We start from the raw sequence: 11,654 nt of genomic DNA on the forward strand, positions 1-11,654 counted from the left end.
TTGCTACATCTGAAGATACATTCAATATATCTTCTCACTTACTCATAGCAAATAACTCAATGCCAAGTGCGGATCTTTTGGATTTGGAGATGTAATATACCTCCCTGGTTATAGAATCTCAACCCATTTATTAGTTACCTGGAAAGGCTGCAGTTGCTGAGTGAAGTTTAAACAAAAGAAGTCTTTGCAACAGGTGAGGTTTCAGACAAGCAGGGCTGTAGAACCCAGGAAACACAATGATGTTTGACACACCTGCAGCTGACAAGGTTGTTACACAGAGTCTCTGACAGGAAGCTATAGACGAATTCTAGCACAGATATTTAAGATTTTGGGCATGCACTGTGCTACATCTGCAGAGAATAATCCTCAATTTATGATGCAGTTTTTATGCTGCTGATGTACTCCAGGAGAGATGGAAAGCTTGTGAATGAGAGGGCAGGTCACCATGGGATGTGAGCTGCCTGCCATGAACTTGATGTGGACTGACTGAACAAACCTTCAGCTGAACATGACCAATTGCTCCCCATCATTACATAGAAGAGGTTTATAAAAATGTGGCCACTAATTTGTAGTGATTTTTTAACTTAAAATATATTTATTTATTAAATTTTACATTCAGGGGTACACATGCATGTTTGTTTCATGTACATATTGTGTCGTGGTGACCCATTCCCCAGATAGTGAGCATTGTACCCAATGGATAGTTTCTGAATTCTAGCTCCCTCATTGGAGATCCTAGTGTCTATTATTTGCATCTTTCTGACCATGTAGTTCCCACACATGAGTGAGAATATACATTGTTAGGTTTTCTGTTTCTGAGTCAATTCACTTAAGATGAAGATTTCCAGCTCCATCTATGAATCTCTCTCTCTCTCTCTCTCTCTCTCTCTCTCTCTCTCTCTCTCCCCCTACCTACCTGCCTATAGATAGATAATCCAATGCCAAGTGGGCATCTTTTGGATTTGGAGACATAAGACACCTCCCTGTTTATGGTAGGAGCCTATGAGAAACCTATGGATAGATAGATAGATAGAGAAAGAGAGGGAGAGGGAGAGAGAGAAAAGGCTACCCATACTCATATGTAGTAGTTTTCTATACCAGCAATAGAAAGCTACTGTGACAGATAGCTCCTGTATGTTACTTTGAACTCTGAAAACTCAGGGTTTAATCTACTTGTTCAGTGATGTTTCCCCAGGGTAAGGCACATGGCAAATACTCCATAAATATGTGCTGATGATTTGGTAAGAAAGGAGTTAAGACAAGGCAGATAACACCTGGGGGCACAAGAGACTCCGTTTCTTTCTGAAATATCTCCAAAGAGTCTGGTGACCAACCAGGCACCAGTCCTGGGGAAATGAGAGACAGAATTCTAGAAAGGGCAGTTCCCCTTCTTGTGAAACTGTTGACATAAAAACCCCATGACAGGAAGGACCCAAGCTCTGAGTGGTCACACCCTGTGTGTCTGTCTGTTTTTCAGATAATGTTAATCTCATTCATCTGCACAACCAGCACCAGGACGAGGAGACGCCATGATGTCAACCCTCGCAGCACTGCTCTGCTTTGGTGAGAATTGAAGAGGGGGTGGGGACACCCTAGTCTTGGAGGAACCTCACCCCACAGCCATACCCTGGTCTATGAGGAGGCCCCAGGGGATCAAAAGGCTCCTAGGATGGAGGGGACATGCTCAGGTTTCAGGGGACAAATCTCTCACATGAAATTCTTTCAGGTTTGAGCCTGGGCCCCAGGACGCGAGGGCAGGCAGGTGAGTCTGTTCCCAGCTTTCCCAGGTTCCTCATCCTCATTGGGGACAAGGGATAACACCCTAAGCAAGTGGAGATGAAGAAGAGCAGTTCTGTCCTGACCAATAGGTATATCTGGAGAGTACTGGGTTTGAGAGATGGGATCTGAGGGGTGGGTCTGTCGTGGAATCCAGGCTCTGCTTTCCTTCCAGGGATTCTCCCAAAGCCCATCCTCTGGGTTATACCAAGCCCTGTGATTTCCTGGGGAAGCTCTGGGGCCATATGGTGTCAGGGGACCCTGGAAGCTCAGGAGTATCACCTGAATAAAGTTGGAAGCTCAATACCCTGGGACAAACAGAAGCCACTGGAGTCTGGGAGCAAAGCCAAGTTCAACATCCCACAAATGACAGGTGACTATGCAGGACAATATCGCTGTCGTTATCACCACTCAGCTGGCTGGTCAAATCTCAGTGAGCTCCTGGAACTTGTGGTGTCAGGTGAGAGAACACTCTGGGGCCCCAGTCCCAGGCTCTGACCACAGGAATGGGGTCAGTTCTCAGGGATGCCTCTCCCCTACCACAGCCCAGTCCCAGGGTATCGTGTGGGTGGTGTAAGCTCCATTTGACATGGTGCCTCCTTTGCTCCTAGGGGCCTATGAGAAACCTCACCTCTCAGCTCTACCCAGCCCTGTTGGGAGCTCAGGAGGGAATGTGACCCTCCTGTGTGGCTCACAGCTGGGATTTGGAAGGTTCATTCTCACCGAGGAAGGAGAACACAAGCTCTCCTGGACCCTGGACTCACAGGAACTCACAAATGGGCAGTTCCAGGCCCTTTTCCCTGTGGGACCCATAACCCCTGGTCACAGGTGGACGTTCAGATGCTATGGCTACTTCAGAAACAATCCTCTAATGTGGTCACACCCTAGTTCCCCCCTGAAACTGGTGGGTTCAGGTGAGGAGCCCTCATCCTGTTCTCTCCTGCCCTCTAGAGAGTTGTGGGCTGGGGTAGAGTGAGGAGTCTCTGAGGGAACCAGCATGGAGGATTACCCCTGGAAAGAAGGGGACAACATAGGCCTTCTCATTCATGTTCTGCCATTCTTCTTCACCTGGAGACCAGAGAATTCCACGTGGGTGGATGGAGAAGCCACAGGACATATGTAGGATACTGAGCAGACATGGATTATCTAGGGTAATGTTCAGTCCCTCATACTTCTCTTGTCTTTGTTTTTGAATCCCCAGGTGGCCACAGCTCCCCACCCACAGGGCTGGTCTTAACAACTGGTGAGTCTCCTGGCCTCTATCCACAGAGTTTCCAATTCCTCCAAGTCTATCTTAAAAGACTCTCAGCTGGTCTAACTTAATTCCAATTATCAGTTCAGTTCACGTCCAGGGAGTTGGGATCTGAGCAGAGACACGATCTCAGGACCATAGGTTCCCAACAGCTCTGAGACTGGGTTGGTGAAGGGAGGGGGCCTTAAGGCAGGTGGCATGCTGGAGTCCAGCCTGGCGGGGAGCATCCAGACTGAAGTAGGGAAAAGGCAAACCACATCAGCCTGTCTCCTTCCTATCTTGACCCAGGAGGCCCTGAGGATAAGACCTTCCCCCCCATGGGATCAGGCACCCAGGAAGGTGAGTGAGGAGCTGTGTATGAGCAAGGGGAGAAGGACCCATGGAGAAAGCAGTGCTGAGTCATATTCAGGCTACACTGGAGATGGTGATGTGGACTAGTCCCTCCCTGTCTGGGCTTCAGTTCTCCAAAGGGAAAGGAGAGATACCTGCCCAGATGGTAAAGTTCCTTTAGGTTCTGACCTTGTCCGTGACCTCCAGGGTGAGGAGGCCTCCAGGTAAGCCTCCCAGGACCCTATTATGCAGGGGGCCTGTCCCACCTGCAGTTGTGATGGTGACATTGTGTGAGGGGGTGGACAGTTGAAGAGCATTGGTGTGGGTTATTCAGGCTCTTCCTATTCAGCTCAGGGGCTCAACTTTGGTGGAGAGAGCAAGGGCTGCAAATCAGATGAGACCAGGGACACTACCCAGCTTTTCTGCTTTCTGGCTGAGGGGCCTGGGACAGATGATTCACCTCTCTGAGGTTCAATGTCATCATCTTTGAAATGGGTGGGGTAGTACAGTTGTTGTTAGGTTGGGGGTGATGAATGAAATACCAAGCAGGTGCCTGCATACAGTAGACCCTCAATTAAATGTCAACTCCCCTCTTTCCTGATATCATCATGCCCAAGGCCTGGAAATATTCCTGAAGATTCTGAAAGGGGTCGCGGTGGCCTTGGTCCTGCTGCTGTTCCTTCTCCTCTTCCTCCTTCTTCGACATTGGCGCCAGGGCAAACAGAGATTATCAGGTGAGTAGGGAATGGTGGGACCTACGAGAAGACCACAGGTGGACTCAGGGCACCACCAAATGGAGACCAGACAAATGGGGAAGTTCAGTTAGAAAATACTGCTCCAGAATTTCTAATAAAAAAGTTTAGAAATAAAGCACAAAATGTCAGGCACATGTACACATTTAAAGTGTTCTTTGACATTTTTCGATCTCATAAAATACTAGGACCATCCTTGCAGGATTGTTTCTTTCTTTTTTAAATTTAATTTTTTTTCTAGTGATATGGGGTACAATTCAGGGTTAGGTATGCAAATTTTCATTGTGCAGGTACCCTTGTCTATGAGGTGTGCCCCAGGCAGATTCCCACTACTGTCAATCATTTTCTTATAGTATTACAATAGTTGTTCAAGTCCCACTTATGAGTGAGAACATGTGATACTCAGTTCTTTGTTTCTGTGAAAGATAGCTAAGTTTTGTAGACTCCAAGTTCATCCAGATTGCTGTGAAGTTCATGATTTTGTTCTTATTTATGACTGCATAATATTCCATCATGTATATGTGCCACATTTTTTTACCCAGTGCTCTTTAGATGGGCAGTGTGGTTGGTTCTATATTACTGCTATTGTGAACAATGCTGCAACAAACATACGGGTGCAGTTATCATTTGTATAGAGTGATTTGAGTTCCTCTAGGTATATTCCAAGAAAGAGGATTGTGGGGTCATATGGAAGGTCGATTTTTAGATCTTTTAGGAATCACCACATTGTTTTCCACAGTGATTGTGTTCCCTTTTTGCCACAACCTCTCCAGGACCTGTTGTTTTTTGAGTTATTGATGATGCCCCTCCTGACTGGAGTTAGATGGTATCTCAGTGTGGTTTTAATTTGCATTTATTTGATGACTAGTGAGGATGAGCACTTTTTCATGTATTTGTTGGCTGCTCATATGTCTTCTTTTGAAAACTGTCTTTTCATATCTTTTGCCCCCTCATAATGAGGTTGTTTTTTTTTTCTTTTCACACTTTTGAATTCCTTGTAGGTCTTCGATGTCAGGCCTTTGTCAGACATACATTTGAGCAAATATTTTTTCCCAGTCTGTGGACTGTCTCCCTGCTCTCTTAATGATTTTGTTTGTCTTCATGCAGGAGTGTTTCAAGGCTCCCTCTCTCTTCTAGAGTTTGTGTGCAGGAAGTGGTTCTTATATCCCAGGGCTGAGGCTTTGTCCTTCTCTACCAACCCAGAGATAGGATGATGTCCAAAATCCTGTGGGGGCTGTATAGCCATAGCCTGAGGTTCGAGGCCTGCAGAGGAGGTGATTCTGCCCAGAGACCCCAGAATCCCTCCTGCCCATGGTCCTCTCACTACTTCTCACACTCCTGTGCTTTACCCCATGTCCAGCCCAACTGTTGACTTCTAGGAAGAACAAAGCTGTGAGAGAAAGGAGAGATGGCCACTTGGGAGAGATAATGGGTTTCAATGTTTTCAGTAGCATCAGGGTAAAGGCACAGTCTGGAAAAGACCCTGGGCTCAGAGGAGATTATCTGAACCTCCTGCTATAGCCTCAGACAGTAGCCACATCTGTGCCAGAGCCAGAGTCTGTGGCCCTGAGAGTTCCCAAGGATTCTTCCCAGGACATGAGATCCTTGTCCTGCCCCTGCAGATGCTGCCCTGAAGGACACACAGCCTGAGGACAGGGCAGAGCTGCACAATCAGGTGAGACCCTGCCCCTGCCCAGGGTATTACAGGCTTCCTGTTTCAGATTTAACCCTAGTATTCTTCTCTGTCTCCCCTCACTTGGCTCTCTGTCTCATTTCTTCATGCATCCTCCCTCCTCAAGCAATGTCTGCTGCCTGCTGAACTCTCTATCCTGGTTTCCTGGGACCTGACCCCTCCTTCTGTCCCCTTTCTGGCTCCTCGTCCTCTGTCTGATCCTCTGGTTGTTAGTGTGCTCCCAGCCTTCAGAAGGATGCAGGAATAAATGAACAACCCACATTCCTGGGCTTCCTTCATTCATTCATCCAGCAAATGTCCACAGGTATCTCACTCTTGACCATCTCCATGTTGGCGCTGCAGACACAGCTGTAGCCAGAGCTAACCCACCCTCCTGAGCTTACCTCGTGGGTGACAGACCACATGCAAATAAATGCATGGTGTCCAGTGGGCAACATGCTGTAAAAAAATTAAGCAAGGAAGTATATGGAGTGTGGGGAATAGGATCAGTTTGAGTGACAAGTGAGGGCTGTCTGATAAGGTATCATCTAAGAAGAAGACAGAATGGGGAGGACCATGCACACATTTAGGGGATGGACAGCTGCAGGCAGAGGAGGCAGCATGTGCAAAAGCTCTGAGGCAGCAACAAGCTTTTTCAGAAAAATGAACCATGTGACTGGAGCTAAATAGGCAAGGTTAGAGTGTGGATATGAGAGGTCAGAACTGCAAGAAGGAAGCAGCCAGATGCTCTGAGGCTTTAGGAAGTCTCTGCAGAGTCCATTATGAAAATGATATAATCAGATCACTCCGGGAACATGTGGAAACAACAGAGAGAAGTCAAGTGAAATCAAAGAGACCCTCCTGTCACTCTCTCAGCAGAGCCAACATGATGAGGAATCTCAGGGAGTGACATATGCCCAGGTGAACCTCTCCAGACTCAAAAAGGTAACAGCCTCCTATTTACACCTGAAAGGGGAATTCCTGAACACAAAGGACAGACAAGTAGAAAATAATGGACAGAGGGGCAATCAAGTGAGTCCTGTCCTCTCCAGACACCTCCCCCAACTATGAACCTTCCCTTTCATTCTTCCCCCACTACAGGCTGCTTCATCTGAAGACTCCCACAATGTGATCTATGCACAGCTGCACAGCTTGCCCCTCAGAAGGGAGACGAGTGAACCTCCTCTGTCCCAGAAAGGGAGCCCTCCAGCTAAGTCCAGCACATATGCCACTCTGGCCATCCGCTAGCCCAGGGAGGACCCAGACACCACACTCTGGAGGAAGTGGAGGAGGATTCAGGGACCCCAGGAGTCAAAGGAGCGGCCCCTGCAGGACACTAAATAATAAACCCAGCAAGTGTGGAGTCTTCATATAAATCGTGAGATTCTGGGAATTTTTAATTCTCACCTGACTTTTCAAAGATACATAATATCTCTACATTTTATAAATAAAGCATCAGACATCTCTACAATCAATGACTTAATTGAGAAAACAAAATAGAAGTGAGAAACTGTTTTAATTGAATGATGTAGATATTACAATCAAGTCTATTAAATGGAAAAATGGAAACGTCTAGTGCGGATAAACAATAAATAGTTCGGTGGCTCAGTCTGTAATCCCAGCACTTTGGGAGGCCAAGGTGAGTGAATTGCCTGAGCCTGCGGGTTTGAGACCCGCCTGGGCAACTTGGTGAGACCTCATCTCTACAATAAATCAAAAAATTAGACAGACATGGTATCAGTGCCTGTAGTTCCGGCTACTTGGAAGGCTGAGGTGGAAGGATCGCCGGAGCCCAGCAGGTCGAGGCTGCAGTGGCCGGGAGCATGCCACTGCACTCCAGTCTGGGCAACACAGTGAGACTTCAACTCAAAAAAAAAAGAAAAATTAATTAGTCATTAATTTTATAAGACATTAGAAATATTTATAAATTGTAGCCACAATGAGCAAGGAATAAAAAAAGAACAGACATTTTCACATAGGAATAAAATAGGAAGCAGCACTACAGACACTATGCACAGTTCAGAAATCTAGTAACAGAACATTCTGCTCCATTCTGTGCCATTATGTTAGCAAATGGAGAGAAATCATAATATTCAAAACCATGGCACACATTGTGGGCATACAAATAAATATAAAATCTTAATTATATTTCATATATACTAAATACATTGATTCAGCCATCAAAAATGTCTCCACACCATAAATTTTAGTTCAGAAAGCATTGGTAGTGAATTCTTTCAGACACTTATTTGCTTTAGAAAAGCACACACAAGCTGGGCTCGGTGGCTCAGCCTGTAATCCCAGCACTTTGGGAGGCTGAGGTGAGTGGATTGCCTGAGCCCACGGGTTCGAGACCCGCCTGGGCAACTTGGTGAGACCTCATCTCTACAATAAAATAAAAAATTAACTGGGCATGGTAGCGCACGCCTGTAGTTCCAGCTACTTGGAAGGCTGAAGCAGAGGGATCGCCGGCGCCCAGCAGGTCGAGGCTGCGGTGGCCGGGAGCAGCCACTGCACTCCAGTCTGGGTGACAGAGTGAGACTCTAACTCAAAAAAAAAAAAAAGAAAGAAAAGCACACACATACACAATAAACTTACATATGATTTCCCTGATAATAGAAGGTAAATGCATATACCCAAATGCACATTTTTTCAGATTAAGGGAATAGTGATACCAAAACTTTACAAGGAAGCTAAAAAATGGGAAAGTCTTAGATAACCTCTTACATGACCTGAAAATAAATCCCTTAACATATATTAGCAAATAATGTTAATTTTCATATAAAATAAAAAAATACATCATTAACACACTACTTTTAATTTTGTATTTCAGTTTATGTAAGGAGAGGGTATGTTAATTTTTTTGACATCAGCTAAAGTAAAATTTGCAATCAGCTAGTAAAAACAGTAGCAATTTTTTCCTGGATACATTGGGATGTTGGGAAATAAGAAAATGAAGTATGAAGGCAATTAATGAATAAATGATACTATTTCTTAAAATAATCACATACATACAAGAAGGGAACAATGTCTTGTGGGAATCTATTCTCACAAGACACTGTTCCCTTCTTGGAGGATCATTGTTCTGAAAGATGTTACAATTCTTGTATGAATTGCTCCTGGAATAATATTGTATTTCTTTATTGCCAGAGAGGGCAGTGGATCAAACTAAGTAGGTATCAGAGGTTTATGTGTAGATTTTTCACATTTGTACAAATTGCAGATGTTAAGTAATTGATTTCTTTATGGATTTAAAGGCTATAAAAGCTTTCATCGAAAAATAGGCATTCATATTAACATGATGGGAAAAAAAAAATCAACCATGATAATTCCTAAAAGAAATTATAAATTTTTCAGAAGAAATTCTAGCAGAAGGTAGGAAATGTATAGTAAATGACTGGAGGTGAGCACTGAGAAAACACATTTTTGTTCAGAAACTCACTCCTGAAAAACACTCATGAACCCAAATGTGTATGTAGAAGTTTAAACACAATATGGAAAACATGGTGTTTAGTTCCTCACAGTAAGCTATTGCAGCATCATGTTTTCCCTTTTTTATTTTTTATTTATGCAAATTATGTATCTGACAAAGACCTAACATCCAGGATTTATGAAGGAACCCAAATGAAGTGAAAGGAAGAAGACTAACAATCCCATTAAAAAGTGGGTATAGTACATAACAGACATTTCTCAAAACACAACATAGAAGCAGCCAACAGACACATGAAAAAATTATCAGCCTCACTATCACAGAAATGCAAATCAAAACTACAGGGAGATACCACTTGACACCCATAAGGATGGCTATTATTTATAAGTCAAAAAACAACAGATGTTTGTGTGGGTGTGTTGAAAAGGGACACTTCTACACTTCTACACAGTGCAAGTGGAAATGTCCATAGTGCAACTTCTATGGAAAGCAGTGTGGCGATATATTTTATTCTTTTCCCTGTACTTTTGTGAAGAACGTTGTTCTTTTTTCCTTTTCTTCTGTGTTTAGTACTTTCTTAAGTGTTTCATGTAGAGATGGTTTTGTGGCTGCATAAGTTCTTAGGGATTGGATATCTGGGAAAAATTTCAATTCTCCCTCACTGATGAAGCTTAGCTTGGCCGGGTAGGTTATTCTTGGTTGAAATTGTTTATCTTTTAGGACTCTGAAGATAGGGCTCCAAGCTTTCCTAGCCTCCAGGGTTTCTGTAGATAAATCTGCTGCTATTCTGATTGGTCTTCCATGGTAGGTGATCTGGCCTTTTTCTCTTGCTGCCTTTAGGATTTTTTCTTTTGTGCCTACTTTATTTAGGCGAATTATTATGTGTCTAGGAGTTGGTCTTCTCATTTGTTGTCTTGCAGGAGTTCTCTGAATTTCTTGTGTTTGAATTTTTACATCACTGATTAGATAAGGGAAGTCTCTTGAATGATCTCATGGAAAGTTTGTTCCAATGTGGTCTCTGTCTCTTTGTGCCTCAGGGAGTCTGATTACTCTTAGGTTAGGCCTCTTGAGGTAATCGCTCATCTCTTGAAGGTTTTGTTTGGTCTTTTTGAGCTTATGTTCTGTGTTTTTAAGAGTTTGGCTTATTTCTATATTTTGGTCCTCAAGCTCTGAGATTCTTTTTTCTGCTTGGATAATTCTGCTTTCCATGCTTATCAGTTTGTTATTTATTTCATTCACAGTATTCTTTATTACTGTTATCTCAGATATCAGCTCCTTCCTAGTTTTTTCTTGTGTCTCCTCAATTCTTTTTAATCTCTCCATTATTGTCTTGATATCTACGTTTGTAGTTTGAGACCCTTCATTCTGGGGGCTTTTCATTGTTTGCATTCCAAAGTCAGTTTTCTCAGTGTCTGCCCTCCCAGGGGTCTGGGAGAGACTCATACTCTTCTTTTGGTTTTTCTTCATTTCTGTAGATTTCTCTCTCTCTTCTTCTGTCCCTCCCCTTCTTTAATTCTGTTTTTGAGGGAAGGTGGGGTTGCTTTTATTTCTCTTCTGCAATGTCCTGTTCTTCCTTATGAGGGTTTTCTTACTTTTTTCACTTTCCAGGTTGGAGCATAGGCTGCAATCTGTACTTTTTGCAGTTTTGAGGTTTAATTGAGAGGGAAGCTGTGGTTCAGAATGCTGATTCTAGCATCCATGAACAGGTGTATGAGCACAATGGAACCTATTTCCCTCTGCCTTACAATCTCTCTATTCAGCAGTATGTAGTCTTATGTAGATTAAAAAAGGGGGGGTATACAAGAGGAAATAATGGAGGAAGAGGGGTCAATAGGGAGTTAGAAAGAGAGAAGAGCGAGAGGGAAAACAGATATACATACCAACTATCAGGTGAGAAAGAGACACAAGGCCGGGAAGAAGTGAAGAAAGACATGTAAGAAAGATTCCCTAAAGAGTACTGATAGCTACACAGAGACAGGTCAATAAAATCGAGAAACAGTGTAAGTCAGATGGTAAACAACTAACGTGATCAAAACCAACAGTTACAATGATAAAATCATAAGTCTCCAATTCTGGCCTCTCCCTTTTGTTTTTCATTGCAGCGTAGGGGTGCCTTGTCTCCTGTTTCACGCTACTACCTTAGGAACTGAGGTAAAGTTTGTTGATAGGCGGGTGGGGCAATTGACGTCTCTGCCGCTTGTTTGGCTCCCCCAGCTTGGGGGTCTCGTGCTGAGTGTCTCAGCCAGGGTGGGCCCGGAGTTCCAGAGCTCCAAAGCTCCAAAGGGTAGGCGGTGGGTGACAAGAGTGGCCCTAGACCCCCCACAGGGTACTTCAGTCAGGAATGGGACCGGTGTCTCTGAGGGGCGGGCACCTAGAGCCTCCGTGTGTGACTGGTGGCTTGGCGCCGGGTGCTGGCCTGGAGATGATGCAAGCGGGGAGGGT

General features: G+C 44.3%; 1 protein-coding gene across 1 annotated transcript; it reads left to right on the forward strand.

Annotated features, from left to right (window-relative positions):
- Positions 1-1,680: 1,680 nt before the first annotated feature.
- Positions 1,681-7,030, forward strand: LOC103254892 (leukocyte immunoglobulin-like receptor subfamily B member 3). Its single transcript, XM_021709896.1, has 7 exons — positions 1,681-1,762; positions 1,952-2,236; positions 2,388-2,708; positions 2,978-3,019; positions 3,976-4,092; positions 5,733-5,785; positions 6,884-7,030. Exons 1-7 carry the CDS (start codon positions 1,681-1,683, stop codon positions 7,028-7,030), a joined length of 1,047 nt encoding a protein of 348 aa, XP_021565571.1.
- Positions 7,031-11,654: the final 4,624 nt, after the last annotated feature.

The sequence above is a fragment of the Carlito syrichta genome, unplaced genomic scaffold, assembly GCF_000164805.1.
Source record: "Carlito syrichta isolate Samal-C Ts95f unplaced genomic scaffold, Tarsius_syrichta-2.0.1 Scaffold287614, whole genome shotgun sequence".
NCBI lineage: Eukaryota > Metazoa > Chordata > Mammalia > Primates > Tarsiidae > Carlito > Carlito syrichta.

Excerpts from the sequence above, each read along its gene's own strand:
- LOC103254892 (XM_021709896.1), top strand. The coding sequence starts at position 1,681 with ATGCTCAGGTTTCAGGGGACAAATCTCTCACATGAAATTCTTTCAGGT. Across the intron at positions 2,237-2,387 it reads CCTGGAACTTGTGGTGTCAG|GGGCCTATGAGAAACCTCAC; the intron begins GTGAGAGAACAC and ends CTTTGCTCCTAG. Across the intron at positions 4,093-5,732 it reads GGGCAAACAGAGATTATCAG|ATGCTGCCCTGAAGGACACA; the intron begins GTGAGTAGGGAA and ends CTGCCCCTGCAG.